A 22,908-nucleotide genomic window follows, 5' to 3' on the forward strand; every position below is an offset into this window, starting at 1 on the left:
CGTCTTCATTACCTCTACATGCCTCACCAAACCACATTTATAAACTAAGAGTACCCTCCATTCTAGACCAGAATCGTAAAAAGTTGCTTCCAATTTCTCATAAATTAGCCATAAATTACATTTCAACATTATAATTTCAGTTTAAGGCCTTATTAAACTGCTTTAAATTGAAATTGAAAACATGCCAAAACAACCTTTAGATCCTTCACATAAAAAGAAGCAACAATTACAACCTATACCGTCCATCAAACTAAGCCAACAGAAAGTGGGGAGGGGATACATTCTCAAATACTTTACAGACTAGCTACTGGGTAGCAAAGAATGCCAGAGAATCTGCAGTATTATTAGCTTTGCTATACACATGTTCAAACCTAACATTGGAAAAAGCTTTAGACAGCTCCCCAGATCAAGAATAATGGAGGTAGAATGCTGTTTCATCATCTGAATAACGTTAGACTATCCCCTTCCAGAGAAATCTTCAAAGGCTGATGAGAGACTGCAAGTGATAGGGCCTGTTGAAGAGCAAGAGCCTCAGCATAAGAGATGAATGCTGCTGTCCACAACCTTCTTCAAAACAAAGAATCATTTTTCCAGAGCGATCACAGGCCAAACCTCCAAATCCCGCCCTCTAAGCATCCAAGAGACTTGAGCCATCATCATTGATCTTGATCCAGCCATTTGGAGGGGGCTTCAACTTTATCCTGACCACTTAAAACCTAATAACATTTTGAATTATCTTACCCTCAAGAGTATAGTCACAACCTATGACTAATAAATAAAACCTTACCCTCAAGAAGATCTCCCTGCACAATTGTAGTTTTGGTTGTGTTTTGCCATCATTCAAAAAATCTTGTGGTCTTTACCCTTTACAACAGCTCCAGCTGCCCCTATCCAGGATCTCCTGAGACCTGCATCAACAAATGGATAAAAACAAGTTGAATTAGAAATATGATTAGACCTTGAAACAAACTCAAAAAATTATGACAAGTTGTCAAGCAATCACAATGATTAGTCTTGAAGACTGTTATGTTTGGACAAGCATCCTAAGAAGTCTCACAGATTTATAGGGATTGCCACAGGAATCATTCAAATATAAGAGATATACAAGCTAGAATGGCCGTAATAAGAAAAGACGATTGATAAAATTCAATTCATTCTGTATGGGAAGCTTTTGGTAATAATATTTTTTTTTTATGATAATTATTCTTCAAGCTATACCCACATTTTCAGGAAGAACTTCCCTTTTCTCAAAGACAAATCAATTAAAATTTTTATAATGACAAGGTTAATATTTTCTAACATCTGCAGGAGTAAGATAACATGTAAAGGTCTGACAATGAGAGCAAGAGTTTCACGGGCTACGATTTATACAGTAACAGACTTATCTGTTTCTTCAATCGCCTGATTAATTACATAAAATGTGAAAATTCAACATGGCTAATTCATTGTTAGTGTGATAGCTAGTTGGATATATAATGCTGCAAATATAAGCAACAGGGTAATTCATCTAAAACATACTTTTTTTGGATGAATAAATAACTATATTAAAACCAGCAAAGAGAAATAATGTACAAGGGGAAATAGAAAAGGGGGGGGGGTTGGCCTTCAAGAGGGAGACAGGAGGGAAGAGCTAAGACCCCAAGAGACAACAATGAGCTCCTTCTTGGAGTGTCAACAATCGTGGGGTGGGGAATGGAAAGGAGCCTAGTAAAACATCAAAGTAGATGGCATTCCAAATCGAGTCCAAAGATCGAGATTTGGAAGTTCATCTCCTAAGTTTGCGCTTCCACCACAGGAGGTAGATAGTGGCACTAAAGACTAACTTACCAACCCAAACACAGACGGAGGAGTCTTAAAAGTTTTTCAACCCTTTTGCTAGATTCTTGCCGATGTAATCATAAAAGGCTAATATTTCGGGAATCTTAGACCAAGCTTTTGATAATTTTGGTTTTTAGCTAGTCCGGGCCAATTCTTCGATATATTTCTTGCTAGAAATATCTTTGATCCCATTGATAATGAGTGGGCCCAAACAATTCGGTCAAGGTAGTTGTTGAACCATACCACATAGTTCCAGCAACAACAAAGGCTACAAAAAAGACAGTAGCGATACTACTGGAAAGTACATTTTCAATATTGCCCATATGTAAATCCTTTGTATAGACGTTGGGGCGGTCGGACAGAAGACTAGTTTCGAGAAAAACCAAAGGATCGCCTCGAATGGGACCAGATAGAAGCAAAGGATTTCTCCCAAAGAGAACGGGAGAAGGGGCAAGTGAAGAAAAAGTGGTTAGGTCCTCTGAACCATTCCAACAAAGGATATAGTTAGGGTTTACTGGGATATGGTGGCTAATGATAAAAGACTGGGTAGGGAGGGAAAAGTTAAGGGCTCTCCAAAGGGTGAAGAAGTGGCGAAGGATGTGCCCTTTGAACCAGACCAAGGAGGCCAGGGACATGTGGGGAGGGGGAACGGAACAGGTTCCAGGCCGAGGATGTGGTGAATGAATTGGTGCGGTAGGGAAGCCAACAGTGAGGTCACCTGGAATATCCCAAAGGGAAGGGAGAGAAGCCCAAACTTGTGTGGAGCTAGGGGAAGGGGGGACCAAGAACTATCAATGATGAAAGTGGAGAAGAGGGCATTTTTGGGGATACAGGAAGAGATGGAGGAACTAATGGAGATTTGGGAAGAAATGGCAAGAAGGGCACGCAGTCTAAGGAGGAGCTTTATCTAGACCCACGAGGAGTTGGAGGGAGTAGGAGCGGTTTAGATTGAGTCAAATTGGAGGAGATACGAGTAATTGAGTAAACCCAACTAACCCAAATAGAGTCATGCTTGGAAGAAAGGCAGACCAAATTGACATCTTGGATGCAGCGGATCCCCAAGCCCATTTGGATTTTGGGCAATAGGTATCTGACCAACTGATGGGGTCAAGGAAGCGGGAGGACTCGTGGCCCTTCTAGAGGAAAGCACAGAAGAGAGATTCCATTGCATGGATGGTGGCTTTGGGTCTGGAGAAAATGCCACACCAATAAAGATAGGAAGATTGAAGGACCGAACAGACAAGCACCACTTTAGCAGCAAAAGAGAGGAGCTTGCCTTTCCAAAGCTGAATCTTTTTGCAAATGTGATCAAGCATCGGGGATGCAATGTAACCATCCATTGGCTTTCTTAAAATGTTGCTTGTTAAGCACTAAGGTAACTACCCGTACCATTATAAGGGTCGGTCTCTTTAGCACCACTAAATGTATATGTCCAAAGCTGATTGTTGGTCTTTAATCCACTAGCCTGTTTCAAAACTTCAGCAAATACATAAATCCTAAAAGTATGAACTGTAGGAATTTGAACTTTAAAGGATAAAACAATATAATGCATGATCTATTACATGACTAGTAGATCAGTTTTAATTGTTCAACACAACTCAACTCACTAAACCACTCCAAGATTATCTCTTAAAATTTTAATTAACTTAATAGACATTTTGATGTGAACCAAAATTCAGCCCCTGGGCGAAACCTTGAAGTGGGCCCCACAGGCATTCCAAAGTGGCGCACCTAGGGCTGGCCAAACCCTCCAAGAGGGGTACTTTGGTCCATCCAGCCCTAATTAGTTACTAATTTTAATTTTCAGAATTTTCTTTTTAATTTCCATGAGGAGTCTAGTTAAGTCAAAGATGAGGTCTTGAGTCCTTGGGAATCTTTTGTAAAGATTTGACTCCTATCAGTCTTTATTTACAAGAAGAGTTCTTAGTAGTTGAGTGTTAGGGGGAATCTATTTCGAAGGAGATTCCATTATATTTTTAATTATTTATTTGGATGGTTGAGACTAATTGTAAGGGGATCCGAATCTATAAAGGAAACCCACTTAAGTTTAGAGTCTTTTAGTAGGCTATAAATAGCCTATTCTTTTTTTTTTTTTGGGTGAATATTAAATTACTAAAAGCCAAAGGAGAACATACAAAGGATAACAAAGAAGGCGGGCGGGGGAAGCCCCTGTCAAGAAGGGGACAGGAGAGGAGCTGAGAGACTCCAAGAACTAACAATCAGCCTATTCTTTCTTTGTAATTGTTAAGTCTGATTTTTTGAGAAAGAATATTTGAGTTGAGGAATGTGGTTCCTGTTGAGAGGCCCATGAAGGATTTAAAGTTAGGTTTCTTCTTCAGACTTCAGCAACGACAATCTATGTAACACTCTTCTTCCGGTACTTTGTCTTCTTCCAGAAATCCCAGCAAGTTCCCCAGAAAGTAAACAAAACCCAAGTCCCCTTCTCCTCTCTCCCCCACCATGGCAGGCCTCCCTTTCCCCTTCCTGTTCCATCACAGCATTTCCAGCCCCTTCCCCACCTCCCCAAGGTCCTCCCCTACCCTCCCCTGTTCTGTGCAGCCCTAATTCCCCTCCCCATTGCCGCAGCAGCTTCCCCAAGCCCCCACAACACCCCTAACCCCCCCCTTACAACTTCCTTGCCCCTCTCCCAGCCCCCCCTATGGCACCTCCCCTCCCTCTCTAACCCTTTGGCTCTCTCTCTTCCTTTCTTCTCTTCCTTGCAGCAAACCAGAAACAGAAAAAACAGAAAAGAAAAGGAAAGAAAAGAAAGAAGAAAAAAGAGAAAAAAAAGAAAAGGAAATAGGAGGAAAGCAAGGAAAGAATAGGAGAAATCCTTTCCAAGACCCAACCCATAACCATTCCCCCATTCACCCCCTAAACTCCAAACCCAACTGCAGGCCTCCTTGGGCATCCTAGGGATAATCTAGAGATCTCAACTCCCCTCCCATCTTGATTTGTTAAGCTCCAAGCTTTCCCTACCAACCGTCACAGAAATCCCATAACCATCCTTGAGTTAGCCTTTACAAAACCAAACCCACCATAATTCTTGAAAGACATCCAAATCAACCCATAGCCTCCCCTTGAAGTTTCTTAGTAATTCTAGAATCACATATTAGACCCCTGTTCTTTTGCTTGCAACTTTATCAAAGATTCTGGGCAACCCTTAATATTCTTCCAAGACACCCTAACCCTGAAATGGGGTTCACATCACATTTAATGTATACAATCTTCATACTGAATGTAGGCCTAGGGACTCTTGTGCTTCATGACCTACTATGTAGAAGACATGAATGGGTTGAAAGGACACCACCTTTACAAGAAACTTAATACTGTATCATGTACAATGATTTTGAGAAAAAGAACAAGGGGTACTTTACCTGCAAAATAAATTATAGGAACTTCAAATTCAGAATGAGAAAGAACACATAGTTTCTATTTTTGTTAACTTGCTAGTTTTTATCGTTGAGTTTCTATTTACAAACCCTGTCATGCTTTGTTTCTAGTTTTAAGACTTTACCAATGTCAGTTTCAATTCTTATTGGAACTTAAGGAGCAAGTGTGGCCCTCTCCATAAATATCTGTAATAGTCCATAGAGGCTCCCTCCCCCCATGTTTTAATAAAGATGAGTGACTATTGCAGCAATTGTCTTCTGTGTGGACTGTGGATAAGGGCTGAGAGGCCTAGTTGATCAATCCCAAAGGACTGAGAGAACCAAATCTCCTTCAGGTTTCAGATGTATGCATCAAGTTTTTTTTTTTTTGGGGTGCGCGATACTAGTTGGTCCATTCATTAAGTTGTTTTATTCACTAGCCTAGTGATCTATTCTAAAAAAAGGGCACCCAAAATCATAGTTTTGACAGAAATTATTCTTGTGTGGAATCTGCTCTCCCATGTTTTCTGGTTGTTTAATCACTAATTATGATTAAATCACTATTACAGGCATTTTTGCTGGTATAAGCAAGGAATTAAGTTCATTGTTGAGGGAGACAACCTAGATGTGATGGACCTTCTTCTGCATCCAGAGAGGCACCGTGCTGGAAAATCAAAACTAGCATCCAAGACATCAGAGCAATAGCTTCACCCTTTGATTTATGAAAGTTTAAGCATACTCACAGGGAAGCAAACGATGTAGCAGATCATCTAGCATCTCATGCAGCAAAAACCAAAGAAATGTTTTTCAGCAAGCAATCCCCCCCCCCCCTCTTTTTCATTTGCTGGCAAATCTTGGTTGATAATTGAGGTGTAAATTTCTTCCTGGACTTAAATCTAAATAGACCTTTTCCTTTAGCCAAAAAAGCAAGGAATTAAGTTGATTTTGTGAAAATAATATTGATTAAAATGCCTTAGAAGAGCTTGTGGTAGCGTCTTCCAGCCATTGATTGTGAGTGTGTTATGTAATTTACAAGAAAGATATTGAGCATATAACTACCAATCAATAATTTTTTATAGGTATCAGATACTTGCAACAAGCAACAATCATTCAACACAAGAAGGAGTTGAAAACTTGAATTATCAACATGTGACATTCAAAATTGTGGGGTAACATAAGGAGTTGAAACTTTGAACTATCAGCACATGGCTTCAGCCCGCAAAAAAGGAGTAATCCAAGTGGAAAAATATGGCATTCAACACTTCAGATCTACAAAGAAGGACTTAGACTATGAGGGCTCATAGATACATGTGGCAGTTACGGATTGAATTTAGTCTGAAACTTGAAAAGGATCATTCCTAACATATGCAACAGAGGATTTGCTGGATGACTCTTCTACATGACAAAAGAGAGGTAAGCTATCAAAAGTTTCCTTCTCAAGGAAAGCAGCCTAGATTAACTTTTCCCTTTATGATTTATTATTTTTCAAAGTGAGGTAGTTATGTGAGGGATATTCTAAGTAATGGGGTTTTCAAACATAGCTCTTTTAAGTCCCTAAGGAGCTCAGATGTTATATGGCCTTTGGTAATTCAAATTTACTTAAACAAAAACTCCACACATAACTCGTGTATGAGAATTAGAAAAACAGGTTCTCAGGCCTTGCAACCCATGCTCGTATTATAAATTTGTGGTTGAGCAATATCTTTTTCCGCCTAAGTTCCAACCTCATGCTGGCACCAGATTACTACATCTCATAAGGTTATAGATCTTAGGTGCATAATCCATATGTTCTGACTGTGCCTGTGAACCAGAAGCTTCATGTATACCCAGTGTAAAAGGGAATAAAACAGACTTGACAGTTGACACAGAGGTCCACTACAGCAATGGGGCACAAGTACAAATTCAACAACAATTTCTGAAAGGCAAGCAAACAGATAACCATTCAAGTAGGTGATTCATTCAAAGATGGGCATACCTTTCTCAGTAATGTTGCAGGAAGACAAATGCCACAGTGCAACGTGACCATTGAAGCAATTTTAGGATTATAAGAATTCCAAGTGGAAACATTCTATCAATCCAGACAGAAAAAGAATGTTTCTTTAAATTGTCCTCCATAGATTGTTAAAAAGAATTAATCTCCTCTTTCTGAAACTTCAAACTGTTCAAGTTCCTAAGTTGCAAAGAACCACCAGATTAACTTATTGGTTCTTCCTCATCTTGGCCCCCTGGGTCCAAAATCCTGCAACTCATTGGAATGTAACCCTCCGCAATAAGATTCTTTACACCTGTAGAAGTACTGCAATCCTTGGACAACTTATTTAGTGCATCAATTGCAGTTGCATAGTTCTTGTCCAAGGGATCAGGAAAGTTTTGTTTTTCGACCATCTCTTTCAAAATCTCGAAGGCAATTGAAAAGTTGTTGTTGGACACAAACTCACATATTAATTCTACATAGATGTAGATGTCTGGTTTCATTTCCTTTTTGTTCATCTCATGGAGATAGAGAAGAGCTGTGTCTGCCCTGCAGCATTTGCACAGCCCATGGATCAGAGCCATATAAGCAATCCTATTTGGTGAACACCCCTTTTCCACCATTTCATTCCAAAGGCTGAGAGCATCTTCAGGTCTTCCAGCATTACATAAAGCTGTCACTACAGTTGTGTAAGTAACTACCGTGGGCTCATCCATCTTATGGAGATAGGCCACAGCTGCATCTACCACCTCACACTTGCATAGTCCATGGACAAGAGTCATATAAGCAACACTATTTGGAGGACACCCCTTCTTCACCATTTCATCCCAAAGCCTGAGAGCATCAGCAGGTCTTCCAGCATTACACAGACCAGCTACCAATGTAGTGTAAGTAACCAATGTTGGTTCTTGTCCTCCTTCCATCATTCTGGAAAGGCAAAGGAGCGCCTTATTAATCTCATTTTGCTTGTACCATCCATGTATTAGTACGTTAAATGTGACAACAGCAGGCACAATCCCTTTCTCCATCATCTCATCCAAAACATTCTGGGCATCCAATACTCTGCCTGCTTTGCATAGCCCATTTATGAGAATGTTATAAGCAACTATATCAGGACAATATCCACGTGAACAAATGTCTTGGAATAGCTGTACTGCTCGATCTACTTCCCTTTCCTTAAAAAAACCATCAATAACGGTAGAATATGCAGTTATATGAGGAAGAAAACCTTCTTGCAGCACATCATTTAGAAAATTACTTGCTTCCATCACCTTCCCATTCTTGCACAGTTGTTTTGCTAGCATTGAACAGTGTTTTATCCAAGGTTCATGCCCATACTCCCGCATCTCCCTTATTGTATCAAGGGCCCCAGAGATATTTCCCCTTCTACATAGGCACCCAAATATGGAGTTACTAGTGAACTCTGTTGCCTTGAATCCAGATTCTTTCATCACTTTCAGAAGTTCCAAACCTTCCTCTAATCTATCCGAACTGCACAATGCATCAATTAAATTATTATACATTAATTGATTACCTTTACAGCCCATTTGAACCATATCCCGGAAAAGCATTAGAGCAACATCCAATTGACCACTTTTGCATAAACCATCAATAACAATATTAAAAGAAGTAGCATCAGGATTGACTTTTTCCTTAAGAATAATTAAGTTATTAAAAATGGCTTCAGCACCACGGTTAGATCCAAGTCCTACCACTGCCTGAAGCAACACTAAGGCTTTTTCTACTGACGACTGATTAACAAGCCCATTTAGAAAAGCATTGAAAAGCAAAACTGAAGCATCTGCATCCAACCCCTCTATGCCTTCTTCAAGTAACTGGCTTGCCGTAGCCTGATCTCCCTCTCCATAAAACAAAGAAATAAGCTTAGTAATTATGCTCGCATCAGGGAAAATGCCTGACACCTTCATTTCTACATATAAATCCAAAGCCTTCCTAGTCTCCTTATTCTTACAAAGCCCCCCAATTAGCACATCATAAACGGGGAGGTCAGGCCTAAAACCCAACTTCTTCATTTTATCAAACAGTTGGAGGGCCATATCCATGCTGAACTCCTTGGCAAAACCATGAACCAGAACATGCATTGTTTTCTCATTGAAGTTAATGCTGAGAGACTCCATACTCTCAATCAACTCAAAAGCCTTATCTACCTCACCCCACCTGGTGAAAGAAACCACCAATATACTCAATACACGAGCGTCAACCCAACCTCTCTCTGCAATCTGATTGAAAACGTCCAAAGCCTTCTTAAAGTTCCCCGCTTTACAGTAAGCCTGCAACACAGGTGTCAAGGTGAACTTATCAGAGTCCCATCCCACATTCTGCATCTCTCTCAACCTCATTTCAACTGAATCAATCGAACCGAACTTCGCAAGGACCTCTAACAGACAATTATAAGTGTAATTACTTGGAACACAAAGACCCATCAATTTGGTTTGATCGAAAACGTAACTCGCTTCATCTACCAACCGTTGGCTACCCAAACAGCGGATAAGGAACCCACAAGCTCCAGCAGTCATTGTGCAACGAGATTTCACCACATCCATTGCCAAAACCTTCAATTGAGTAGTTTCCCGGGCCCGGGCCAGAATTGAAGCCATGACATTATATGTGTAACAGTTGTGTCTGTAACCATCTTGTTCTGCAGCCCAGGAGAAGAAATCATAACTGACCTTCCAACTCTTTAGACTGCCCAAGACAGATTCGACTGTTTCAGGCGTTAGTTTTGCTCCCAGAGCTCGTAATTCGTTGTTTTTCTGGGCAACCTGTCGCTTGGTGAAGATTGTTATTAGTTCATTGACGACTATAGATTGATCCGAAGAAACAGAAGCTGCAGGCATTGATGATGGAGCGATTTGATGATAAAAGCATTGGAATTGAATGGAAGATGAAATCAAATGAGACCGGTTAAGTGATTTGGGCGGGAGAAGCTGAATGATTTTGAGGGTCCTTCGTAGATAACTCATTGCTTCGAATCCGCCAGCCAGCTTCTCTATCCCTGCTCCATTCCGCTGCTGCTTTGCTTCCTCTCCTCTGACCTCGTCGCAGTCGCCTGCGACTTCCTTTCCCCACTTCTCATCTCCTTCTCTGAATCACGCTTCTCTATCCCACACCACACTTTCTGGGCCTGACCCAGCTCTCTCTTCATCCGCCTCACCCTATGGGCCTGGGCTTGCCCCTCCTTTCCTCCCTTGTGGGTCTAGCCCAGCCCATTCTTCCTCTTCTGCCTGCCTTTGTCATTTCTCCCACCACCCTACCCAGTGAAAGCTCTAGAGGGAAAATTACATGATGAGCCACTTTTAGGTTTTCTTTTACAAAATAACCACTCAATGTTTCACTTAACAAAACTGGCTAAAACTAAGTTTGGGTTTACAAAACTAGCCAAAATAGTAATTTTTCATTCCTTTGACATTTTTAACCCCTAAAATTAACCACATTAAAAAGGGAAAATCACTATTTTGTTCAAAAAGAAAAAAAATCACTAATTTTTCATTCCCTTTGGACATTTTACCCCTATATTGGTACATAGATGAAAAATCACTATTTTGGTTAGTTTTGTAAATCCAAACTCAGTTTTAGCTAGTTTTGTTAAGTGAAACTTTGAATGATTACTTTTATAAATGAAAACTTAAAACTAGCTAATCAAGTAATTTTCCCAAGCTCAGACCGCACTTAGCGAGTCCGGATCCTCTACCCTGACAAGTAGAGAAAGAGACAACCCCCACCGCCGACAAGCAACGGGCAAAAGAGCAAACCAAAGCACCAGGAGCACCGAACCACGCACAACCAGCAACAACCAACCGGACCAAGAGACATGGCCCCCTCCAAAGGAGAACAAGCAAAAAGCCAGGAGAAACCACGGCAACCGAAGGGACCAAACGGAGGTGGAACCCGGAAAGCCAACACCAAAGCAAGGGCCCGCGCGCGAATGAGGAACGCCGCCAAAAAGCCAAGGGCCAGCCAACAGAAGTGCCGGGGGCAGGATGAAACAAGGCAGACAGGAAGGGCAAAAGAAACAGCGCGGACTGGGAACGACGAAAAGGAGTGACCACCAAGGGCAAACCGCGACAAACCCAAGCAAAAGGGAACCAGCAACAAGGCAGAAAGGAACGAAGGCCCAGAAAAACCAACCCGGCCAAAAAGAAAGGATGAGCCAAAGACAAGAGGAGAAGGGCAAACACGAACACAAGAGGGAAAGAAGACGAAAGTGCTAAGAACCAAGAACAACAAAAGAAGGGGGGACCAACGAAAGGGCGAGAGGAGCGGGGAAAAGAAAGGACAAACCAGGGGAAGAGGGAGACACACAGAGGCAAACGGGACAAGGGACAAAAAGAACAGGGGAAGAGAGAAGGAGCAACCACAAGAGCACCAAACCCACAAAACCAAAGGGAAAAGGCAAAAACAAACAGCAAGAAGGGGCGAAAGTAAACCACCCCAACCCAACGAAGAAGGTAAATCCACACAATGGATGAGGGGTTTCAAACATCTATGGTTGTAAGTGTTATTAGTTTTAATTGATATTTCTTCAAAAAAAAAGAAGAGAATAGAGATCTATGCTTTTCCTCACACTTCTTCAAGGTTTGGATCCTCTTCAAGGAGGATATCGCCTAGTGAGCCCTCAAAGAATGCCATGTGTTTGATTCGAATCTAAGGGCTATGATAAAATAGCTCTCTTTTCTTTTTCTTTTTTCTTTTTTTTTCCAGCCTTCGTCCATAGGTGGGTTTCATAGTAGTGTGGGTTTCAAGTTGTGTAAAAAAGGAGTCGTTTTATCATAACCCTTAGATTAGAATCAAACATGTGGCATTCTCTGAGGGCTCATTGGGCACTTCTAGGCGATATCTTCCTTGGAGAGGATCCAAAACATACTTCTCCACATAGTGGCGGACAACGCCAGCGCCAGCGGAACCAAAAACGCCCGGCGCGAAAGCCGAAAACGGCAAACGCAACGAGGGGACCCCACCGCGGCAACAAAGGAAGCAGAGCCAACCAACAAGTGAAAGAAGAAACAGACACCACACGGAGGCGCATATTACAAGAAGAACCAAACCCGCCCGAAAGGGACAGGCCAATATAAACAGGTAGGGAGTTAGGCAAATAACCCCAAGGTAGGCCCAAAGGTCACGCAAATCAGCAAAAGCCACAACCCCGGGTCGTCGACCCGCCGTCGGGCGCACAGGCCGTGCGGCGCCCGGTCCCCGGCGCGGTGGACCTGCTTCTCCACAACATATTAGAAATGGAGCTTACTATGGGATCTACAATTGATTTTTCTTGTTAGAATTTAGAAGTGGATCCTCCTTCTAATGTATGGTGAAGAGGGTGATCGGAGTAAACATCCTTTGTTGTGCACAAGAGTGCACATATATACTAAATAAAAGGTTGTGAAAACAAAGGAACTAAAAGGCTATTTTGGACTTTTCAAATTTAAAATGATGCTTTTAATTTCAGCCTTTTATTGGGTATAAAAAGCGTAAAAGGTGCACAACAGAGGGGGGGGCATAGAGGAAGATATTTTTTTTCTTTTTTTTTTCGTGAGAGGAGTACAAAACTTTGTTAGACGGGTAGAGGATCCCAACTTTGAACCAAACCCACTTCCTCAAGTTCCAACTGATTGAGAGACGAAAGAGTAGGCAACCATTTATAATTAAGAAAGAAAGTAAAATTCCTTGAATTTGTAGATATTATAGAGGATATTCAAAATTTGAATTCAAATTCAGCACTAGATTTACCATAGGTGGTCATTAGGACCAAATCCATCTCAATAAGCTATTAGGCCAGTTCTAGTTGCTAGTAGTGACAACCCTACCCCATTTTCATTGCCTAAAACTATGACAATGCAATCCCACTGTTACAATATTTGTATATATTTTGCATTTTTAGTAGTTTGCTTGCTGTAATTTTATAATCTAAGTGTATATCTTATTGTAATATTCTAATTTAAGTCAATTATAGGTAAATCTTTCATTTATTGTAATCTTCTATTCTAGATAGGTTGTTTTTCTTATGGAGAAAGTCTATTTCCCATTTATGTATTAATATATATCTGTTCATACCCAAAAAAATTTTATATGTATCCATTTCTCAATAATAAACATACCAATATTTAATCAATTCTAAACTTAACATGCCCTTGCCCTGGTCTTCACACCATAGTGTTTCCATCACTTTGTCGATGCTAGTGGCTTGGGCATGGACAAATTTAAGGAAGACATGAGATGGAGGTAGTGATTAGTGAATGGTATGGTGGTGGAGTTAAGATGAGGTTCAAAGGGATAAACATGGAATTTGACATTATTTTAAAGTATAGGTCTTATGACTAATTAGCAAGTACTTCAAATGCCTTCAAATGCGTATTTTTCTCGTAAGAAGATTACAATTTTGACATCAAACTAGATTTTGATCCCCATTTCAAGGTATTATAAGTCATTTGAGGCCTAAATTTGGTGTCTAACATAATTTGATGCCAACAAATACATCAAAATTGTTGTTTTTGCTTAAAACCTCACCTAAATTGGTGTTCAGATAAAATATTTAACAAAACCTCCAGATCTATGTGAAATCTAGATTGATAATCGCAAATAATGTTATATTCGAAAAAAAAAAGTGCACGAGCAAAGGAAAATGTAAATTAAAGTAGAAGAACAAAGGAGAAATATTATTAAAGAACATTGGTTGATAAAAGAGAATCATGAATTCATGATCAGCAAATTAGACAAATAAAACTAGTGCCTTGAACCAAGAATCCATCTGCTTCGTCTTCCCTGCTTTAATGAAACACAGTAACATCGTACTCAATGACAGCATCTCCATTGGTGACATTCAAGAACTGAGTCTTCAGCAAGGCATACCCTCTAGCCATTCTGAACATCTTCCTACCACCAACAACAGCTGGTTCTCTATCATCACCCTCTGTAATTGGATTCCTTGAAAACACACTAATAGAGCTTCCATTGTATTTCCCAGTTGTGAATCCAAAATCAACATACATAACCAGTGACAAAGTGTCTTGCCCAGATGAAACATACAGACCCTGTGCATTACCGATCACCTTCGATGTCAATTCAGGACCTTCTGTTAGAGGATCATCAATGGCATACACGCTTCCAAATGGTGTTGCAGACTTAGCTCCAATGGTGATGTTGGGTTTGGCAACCAAGAGAGCACCGGGTTTCTTACCACTGAGGGTATCATGTAGAAAAAAGTGAAGATGGGTCACTCTTTCCTTCCTTCTCTGAAGGTGTAATTTCTCAGTATAATATGCAGACTGGGTAGGCAGTGTTGATAAGCAAAGAAGCAAACCACAAAGAAAAGCTAGTGTCACTTTCTTCTCCATGGTTGTGTTCTTCCTCTTCTTTAATTTTCTTCTGCTTTTCTTCTTTCTTCTTGGGAATGAGTGGATGAATGATTTATATATATCCCAAAATATTAAGTTAGGTCCAACCCATTAATTGATGGATATTGTTTTTTATTTTTTGGGTAAGAATTGATGGATATGCTTAAAATAAACAACTAGAGAGATTTAATAGATATTACTTTTAATGTGGTTGGTAGAAGGATGCATGCTCGGTCCGGAGTTGGGATCTTCTACTTTGACGAATATAGACTTATGACACACCCTTTCGTCATATATGGTTTACTCTATCAATACGTATTGAGAGTTAAGTCCATTTCTAAATATGTGATGGAGAGATGTAAAAGAAGCAAAATTCTTTATCCATTGAGGTACAATAGGTAAAGGGTTTGGATTTAGTTAGTAGCGAAATGCGGTTAATTATACTTTAATAGAACGGTTTTCTATACAATCGTTGAATTAAGATTCTCTTTGGTAAGATGAGAGAAATTAAAAAACATATTTTTCAAAATTTTGCATTCGTGGAAGTTATTTATTTCTTTTAAATGTTCAAAAGTGAGATTTGATATATCTTTTTGTTTTTTTGGAGATTTGAAGTTTTTCCGAACTAGTTTACATGCGCATCGACTACATTTTCAAAGGAGAATTAATATTAATATAAATGAGGCTTTGCCCCTGATCTCGAGAGAATTATCTGACCTCTTAGGTTTCCGCATTGGTCTTTCACCAACTGAGCCACCCCTCGGGATTGAAGTTTGATATATCTTTAGACATTCATTAATTGTGCAAGTAAATGATAAGAAATAAATATTAATCAATCCTTCTTCGATTAATCCAATATCCATTAAATCAATGCATACCATAATACATTCATATGCCTTTTATGTTCAAGATAATGTAATAATAAAAATTCTCCCAAAATGGTATAATTTGGTAAAAGATTACATTCTTGTAAAAGAAAAAAAATAATTCTATTTGGGGACTTGGATTGGTTGTTGGAGCCAAAAGTTAATTATATTCTTTTTTTTTTTTTTCTTCCGTGATGTATGAAGTTCATCTGGGTGAGCTTGCGTGCACCTTGATTACATTCTCAAAGGGAGCTTTGTCGTCCGCAAGGGTTGAACCCATGACTTCCTCACTGAGAAGCATGGATCTTATTACTTTTCCAACCCTGCATTGACTAAAGGGATAATTACTGTTGTCCCCCTCTAGTTTGATTTTATTACTAATAAAACCTTGTTCTTTACGAAATTACTGTTGCCCCCCTTTCTTATAACGGTGTTAAGTAGCCGTTAAGTTTGAATATGTAATGTCTAATTTGCCCTTCATTAAAATTATTAAATCAAAAGACGATGCTACCCCATTTATAAAACCAAATTAAATGTCAATTTTACTCTAAACTTCATTTATTTTTAATTAATGAAATGGGCAAAATCCAAATCCAATTTGGTTTCCCACATTCAATAAACTTTATTTATTTTAAATTAAAGAAATTGGCAAAATCCAAATTCGATTTGGTTTCCGCCTTCACTAAACTTCATTTAATTTGAATTCATTTATTTTGAATTAAAGAAATAAGCAAAATCCAAATCCAATTTGGTTTCCATCTTCACTAAACTTCATTTATTTTGAAAATATTTTAGGTGATATTCAGTTTCCAATTTGAGTTAGAATTCAATTTTCCTTCCTCTTCGGTTTCTATTTGAGTTTTATTCAATCATTATTTATTTATTTGGGTTTTTTTTTTCTTTTTTTCTTTTTTTATAGAATAAAATGAATTATAGTTATTTTTTTGTCCACAATTAACTAAGTGTACTACTGTAACTTGACAAAATCGTAAATAAGTAAAGAGATAAGTATAAGGGTATTTTGGGGTTTTTGAAAAAATATAAAGATGCCACATCATCAATAAACTAACGGAATTTAACGGTAGGGGGGCAATAGTAATTGTAGACAAAGTTGAAGGTTTGATTAGTAATTTTGAAAAGTACAGGGGATACAGTAGTAATAAAATCAAAGTACAGGGGGCCAATAGTAATTATCTCTTGACTAAAATATCCTCATTGTTTGCTCTACAAATATGTTAGAAGATAAAGATAGCAAGAGAAAATGAATTTTATCGGGTCAATTTTTTCGTCAGAGACCATTCATTTTTTTTCTAGATGAACATGTGTCTATCAGTCACATTCAAAAGTTGAGATAAGATTTAGAAAATATAATATATTTTATGTTAATTTAATCTAAACCTTTGAATGTGACAAATGAACATGTATCCTTCATCTAGAGAGAAATAGATGGTCCATTTCTGATAAAAATCCCAAGAGAATGTCTCTTTGTAGATGCAATTCTATTTTCAAAACACTTCGACAGCATTTGTTTGCAAAGGTGGGGTGGGAAAAAAAAAACATGTAGGCCTTATATTGTAGTGAGGGAGAAGGAAATGAAATGAAATGAAAGGGTTTTGTGGAGAAGTGATAGTGGTGGGTCCCACTTTTACATTTTCAAATTTTTTCACAAAATTCCATTAAATTTGTGGGGTTTTAAAAAGTACACATCACCAGACAAGTTTCCTTCATCAAAAAAGCTTGTCTCTCACTTTCTCACCACAAACAACCAAACAATATACACTTTTAAGAAAAGTTTAAAAAATTTATTTTTTTCAAGAATTTTTCCACATCTTTTTTCCCACCACACCTTTATTCAAGCAAACAACGCAACCATCCACAAAAATAAGTAAATATTAATTTTAGGAGAGCTTATGAATTTCAAACTTGTTTATGAAGATAATTTTCTATTCTTGGAGTTTATTTGTTCCCTTCTAATTCATGCTACCCCACAAAAACCAATAACAATACCTTGTAGAAACAAAACATAGGACAAGATAAAATGCTTGTGAAATGTTTGCTCCATCTGGTAGGATTTAGGAGAGATCAAATCTATCCTTTGGATAATACAAAACTTTTGTATTCGAAATTTGGTATCTTTTCTTAGCTACCATAGCAGGGTTGGTCGGTTGTTAAAAATCAACATCTCTTAGTGAAAAAGTCTTGGTCGAATCTCGCCTGATGATATATTATGTAATACCCACACTCCCAATATATAAAACTCTAAACCTAAACCCAAAACTCTATTCAACCTTATAAATATCCTCAATGCAAGCCCTATTGGCAAGGTTCTCTTAAGCTTGAACTGCCCCTAGTAGATTCTTTTGTGCTATCACAAATTTTTTCCCCGTCCAGTGTAGTATCTCAATTATTATATGATACAAGTAGGCAAGCCTCTTTTCATTTGGTGACTTTCAATAAAAATTAAAAAAGAAATCAATAAAAAATGGTGCTCTGTCTTGGGCTTTGTTCACTGTTTCTTGGGTAAAATTGCTAACATTGATCAGCCACTGAAGAACTCTGAACTCCAGAGGTAGAAGCCATGGAAAGGATGGAGGCGAAGATGTCACAACTGTATAGATACCACCTTCCTGTCTAGTGCATCAGCAGCAGAGCTGATCCCTTTCTGTTGAATAAAAGCTCATCAGAAAAGTTGACTCAGAAGTAACTGCAATATTTCTCTCTTGCTTCTCATCAGTTTTATGTTAATGCACTTCTCATCTGTCGTCGTTGTATACTTAACAGTCCCATGATATATCCTGTTTGGATCAAGACCCCTCTACCCAAGTTTCAAATTTCTTCCCAGTTTCAACGTTTAATCCGCTGCAAGAGTAGCACGGTTTCCATATCTGTTCATTCCTGGATTTTCCATCAATGGGGTTCGAGTTTGAAGAGGCGACCATTGATGAGATTCAGTTGGCTTTCTCTAAAAATTCCCTTACATCGAAACAACTAGTCCAGCACTACAAAGATGCTATTGATAAGTGGAACCCTATAATTCATGCTGTGATCGAGGTGAATCCTGATGCTCTAACCCTGAGCGAGAGGGATTACCGTCTATCTCAAATCGACTGCTTCTCTTGTGATTGTGACAATCCTCCAGTTCCAGATGGAGAAAAACTGCGAGGGATTCCAGTGCTGCTGAAGGACAATATTGCAACCAAGGATAAATTGAAGACGACAGCTGGGTCTTTGGCACTCGTTGGTTCTGTTGTCCCTCGAGATGCAGGGGTTGTTGACAGACTTAGGAGTGCAGGAGCTATCATATTGGGCAAAGCTGGGCTTACAGAGTGGGCAAATGGGCGGTCTTCAAAAATGTGGCATGGTTGGAGTGCTAGAGGAGGTAGAGTGCAGGTGAGCTTTTATTTCGTGAATTTGTATTCGTCATTTCATAGTTTGGACCATTGAAATTGTGTTTCATTTCCTTGTTGGACCTGTTGATTTCAGAACCCATATCAAAAAGACTATTTCCAAGGAGGTTCAAGCACTGGATCTGCAGTTAGTGTTGCAGCAAACTTGGTGACGGTTTCCCTAGGGACCGAAACTGATAGCTCCATTATTCAACCTTGCAGTGTCAATGGTGTTGTGGGCATCAAGCCAACTGTAGGTCTTACTAGTAGGTCTGGAGTTATACCATTAAGCCTTAGGCAAGACACTGTTGGGTAAGCTTGGATCCAACTATCTTTTACCTTTTGCCCTTTTTAGCTTTGAGCTGCTTTATCTCATGGGAAGCCATTGGTAGTGCTAAACCAATTTGTTTGAGGACATTTGAATATATGGTAGTATGCTGTTTATTTGATTCTTCCTAATCAATTCCCTTGGCAGCCCCATTGCAAGAACTGTGTCCGATGCTGTCCGTGTGCTTGATGTTATTGTTGGTTATGATCCTCGAGATGAGATAACCCTTGATGCATCCAAATACATTCCAGCTGGTGGATACAAGCGGTTCCTGAGAATTGATGGACTCAGTGGAAAGAAAATAGCAAACCTATGGCACCATTTCAAAGTTATATATGATGATGATACCGATTCCCCTGTACCAAATATCTTTCAGGATAATCTCAAATCTATGAGGTAAGGATATATTTCCTTGTTGCTGCTCCTTCAGGTTTCTTTCTTTGTTATATTAGCATAAAATCTTTTGTTTGCTTTGATCCTAGGGAGAAAGGAGCTGTTGTGTTAGATGACCTTGTGGTGCCTAACTTTGAGACAATCGTATATCCAGATGAAAGTGGCGAGGATAAAAGTGGCAAAACAACAGCTTTTATGCATGAGTTGAAGCGTGATCTAAATGCTTACTTCCCCAACTTGCTTAAATCACCAGTCAGTTGTTTAGCTGATGTTATTGCCTTCAACAAAGAACATGAAACAGAAGTAAGTTTCCATGTCATTAGATCCTTATTTCATAAAATCACATTCCTTACCCATGAAAAATAAACTGCTGATGTATGAATTGTTGGACATCTTGATCATATTACATCAGGTTATGGTTGTTGCTTATACTGTCTTCTCAATTTTTTGGATGAATAACTGTCTTCTAGTTAAATTTATAGTATCAGTTATAATTGAAGGTTTTGCTTGGCTGTAAGTATATACTTGCTGAACACTTGTTCATGGGTTCAAGTGCTGGAAACAGCCTCTCTAGAAACAAGGGTAAGGCTGTGTACATTTGAACCTCTCCAGACCCTGTTAAATTGAAGAGCCTTGTGCACTAGGTACTGCCTCCAGTACCTTGGTTTCTTAAGATACTGAATTCTGCTGATACAGATTGCTATTCAAATAATATTTCAGGGAAATGAGTTATTACTTATGGGAATCCCTGTCTGGATTCAGAACTTCATATTTGTAATTATTCTTTAAACACTTTAAAGGGAACTATATGCCACATTTAATCACCTGTTAGAAGTTCACATTTTTATTTTATAACGTTTTGATAGCCTCCTGCAGGCGAAACAATTTCTTGGCATTGAGTCAGTTGGTTATCTGAGAACAATTTTGCATCTGAATAGGATTATACTACCTAACACTTGCAACAATTAACACAAAGATTCTAGGGGAGTTAACAAAGAAAAGTTCAATTCTTTCATTTTGTTTAGGCAAAAAGGAAATATACAAATTTCTGCCCCTTTTAAATATTGGAGTCAAGTCCTCATTGGCTTCTCACACATAATCATTCTTACTTGCAGGAAATGATGAAGGAATTTGGACAGGATACATTTGAAAATGCCCAAAAAACTGAACTGCCGAGTGCTGCATATACAGAAGCGATCGAGAAGTTAGAAAACCTTGTCAAGGGCTTCGAGAAGTTCATGACGGATAATAATTTGGATGCATTTGTGGCTCCAGAATGGGCTGGAGCAGCCCTTCTAGCAATTGGAGGGCATCCTGGCATAACAGTACCTGCAGGTTTTGATCCTAGGGAAATTCCTGAAGGTTCTGATCCCAAGGGCACACCCATTGGTATCCTGTTTGGTGGACTCAAAGGATCAGAGGCAAACCTGATAGCGATTGCTTATTCATTTGAACAAGCAACCAAGAAAAGGCAACCCCCAATCATATATTCTAAAGCTGCTTAATTTGAATTGCAACAGAATTGTTAAACTCAAGCATTCCAGTGCTTGCTTTCTTAACCAATTTAGTTAAAAGCATGAACTCTGCTTCTATCCAGGGGAATTATCTTGGGTACCAATGTATGATATGACCTATAGGGGCATTCTTGTATCATTGAGGGTGTTATGACAATTGTAGTACAAATAAAAAAATGAATGCAGGGGGAGCTTTCAGGAAAATTGTTTTCTTTTTAAACATAATGCAACAAATCCTAATCTAACAGATCTGAACCAAGTGAAAATGTATAATCATTTAAGTTATAAATTTAATTTCCTATCACTGCGGATTTATTTTATGTTCTAAGAGAAATTTGTTTGGACCAACTGATGAAGATTTATACCAGTGCATCCGAGCCAATTTTTCTTGTGTAACTGATGTTGAATACCTCTTTCTGTGGGTGTGAGGTTTCTGAGCTATATGCCATTTGATGAATCAATTTTGCAGTTGGCAGATTGGATGATGATTGAGGGATTGTACCAATCCAGGACTACCAAATAACTGAGTAGATTTGATAGAGCAGAATGGCCAAAAAGTAGGGACAGGGAATAGATGGACTCCTAATAGGCAGAAAATTTTTTGATTTCAAAATTTTGTTCACCCAAAATCTTTCTTGGCTTAGAACCTTTTCCGTCTCCTTTCCTTCTGCCCATTTGGCTCCCCTTGATTTGCTCAAAAGGGCATATACCCTATCATTCCTTCACTCTCTAGAGAGCCCTCAACCTTGGCCTTCCCACACAAGCTTTTCCTAATTGGTTTTCTATATCCTTATCAACCCTGACTATATCTTCTGTTGGAATGGCTCAGTGGACCTTGACCTCATTTTCTTCACTTGTCCCTTTACTTACTCCCTTTTGGAGAAATCTCTTCCTCCATATGGCTTCGTTCAAGACATTTTTATGGCTTTGCTCGAGATTAATCTTGGATTTTGAGAACATTTTCAAGCTCTATTATGTATGACTTAAGTTGTAAGCTAGTCTTTGTTGCTACTATCCACTACTTGTGTTGTTAACGTAAAACCTTAGGAGATGGATTTTTAAATCTCGCTCCTTGAACATGATTTGAAACGCCACCTACTTTGATGTCTCTATTAGGCTTCAACTATCCCCTATAAAAAGAAGGAATTTACAAATTAGACTAAATGGTCTAAAATAGACAATTGATGTTTCATTGGTAATGAACTGAGGTACATTGCTTTTGAGTGTCCACAAAAATAAATCTCATAAAATGATAAAATTTTGTGAAGATAATAATTATGAGTTAGTTTTTGAAGAAGATGCGATTGATAAATCCAAATAGTTATACAGTAAGCATTGACTTAGCTCTCGGATACAATTCATTATAAGAGTGAATTATTTTAATGTTCAATAGAATAAACAAACTCAATTCAGAAGCATGTATCAACTAATGAATCTGATACAATAATTCTTTTTAACCTAGCCCCAATCTGGCCATAACATGGAATAATCTACATGAACTTGCGATGCTTTGATAAGTTCCCAATAAATTCCAAACACTAATCACATAAAAAAAGTTAATATAGACGGAAGAGGAAGAAGGCTGTTAACCTCTTAATAATAGCATTAGGGCATCCAAGGAAGAGAAAGAAGGTTGTGATTCCATAGCATTGGCATCCATGGGAAGGTGATTATGGGTTTTGAAACTAGTTTAGTTTTGAAAAAGTTCAATTGCACTTAAATTCCACGGTTAAATGCTAACTCTACCCAATCTTGTCAAGATTAGTTAATTTGCAAAGCAAACTTACTCTTCGAGTTGAAAATTTGGGCCGAAGAACGCTAACTCTACCCAGCCCTGTCAAGATTATTTAATTTGTAAAGCAAACATACTCTCCAAGTTGAAAAATTGGACCAGCTTCAAGCCAGGCTCAT

General features: G+C 38.7%; 3 protein-coding genes across 4 annotated transcripts; 1 reads left to right on the forward strand and 2 right to left on the reverse strand.

The window, feature by feature from the left end:
- Positions 1-2: 2 nt before the first annotated feature.
- On the reverse strand, positions 3-10,227 carry LOC149012684 (Tetratricopeptide repeat (TPR)-like superfamily protein). 2 transcript variants are annotated; one of them, XM_089158224.1, is made up of 3 exons: positions 7,165-10,227; positions 788-908; positions 3-716 (listed from the first exon to the last, which is right to left on the reverse strand). In XM_089158224.1, the coding sequence occupies exon 1, from the start codon at positions 10,143-10,145 to the stop codon at positions 7,383-7,385; it is 2,763 nt and encodes a 920-aa protein (XP_089014350.1). In that variant the 5' UTR covers positions 10,146-10,227; the 3' UTR covers positions 3-716; positions 788-908; positions 7,165-7,382. The 2 variants fall into 2 exon arrangements, with proteins under 2 accessions (XP_089014350.1, XP_089014349.1); XM_089158223.1 differs by having other exon boundaries at positions 3-908.
- A 3,565-nt stretch (positions 10,228-13,792) lies between these two features.
- On the reverse strand, positions 13,793-14,533 carry LOC149012685 (dirigent protein 4-like). The gene has a single exon (XM_089160254.1). The coding sequence runs from the start codon at positions 14,508-14,510 to the stop codon at positions 13,944-13,946; it is 567 nt and encodes a 188-aa protein (XP_089016380.1). The 5' UTR covers positions 14,511-14,533; the 3' UTR covers positions 13,793-13,943.
- Positions 14,534-17,886: 3,353 nt separating this feature from the next.
- Positions 17,887-21,393, forward strand: LOC149012686 (putative amidase At4g34880). The gene is made up of 5 exons (XM_089158385.1): positions 17,887-18,766; positions 18,860-19,074; positions 19,238-19,486; positions 19,573-19,786; positions 20,599-21,393. Exons 1-5 carry the CDS (start codon positions 18,287-18,289, stop codon positions 20,986-20,988), a joined length of 1,548 nt encoding a protein of 515 aa, XP_089014511.1. The 5' UTR covers positions 17,887-18,286; the 3' UTR covers positions 20,989-21,393.
- The last annotated feature ends 1,515 nt before the right edge of the window (positions 21,394-22,908 follow it).

The sequence above is a fragment of the Hakea prostrata genome, chromosome 6 (assembly GCF_041222555.1).
Source record: "Hakea prostrata isolate BN-2017 chromosome 6, UWA_Hpros_2, whole genome shotgun sequence".
NCBI lineage: Eukaryota > Viridiplantae > Streptophyta > Magnoliopsida > Proteales > Proteaceae > Hakea > Hakea prostrata.

Excerpts from the sequence above, each read along its gene's own strand:
- LOC149012685 (XM_089160254.1), bottom strand. The coding sequence starts at position 14,510 with ATGGAGAAGAAAGTGACACTAGCTTTTCTTTGTGGTTTGCTTCTTTGC.
- LOC149012684 (XM_089158224.1), bottom strand. The coding sequence starts at position 10,145 with ATGAGTTATCTACGAAGGACCCTCAAAATCATTCAGCTTCTCCCGCCC.
- LOC149012686 (XM_089158385.1), top strand. The coding sequence starts at position 18,287 with ATGGGGTTCGAGTTTGAAGAGGCGACCATTGATGAGATTCAGTTGGCT. Across the intron at positions 19,075-19,237 it reads CTTAGGCAAGACACTGTTGG|CCCCATTGCAAGAACTGTGT; the intron begins GTAAGCTTGGAT and ends TTCCCTTGGCAG. Across the intron at positions 19,487-19,572 it reads GATAATCTCAAATCTATGAG|GGAGAAAGGAGCTGTTGTGT; the intron begins GTAAGGATATAT and ends CTTTGATCCTAG.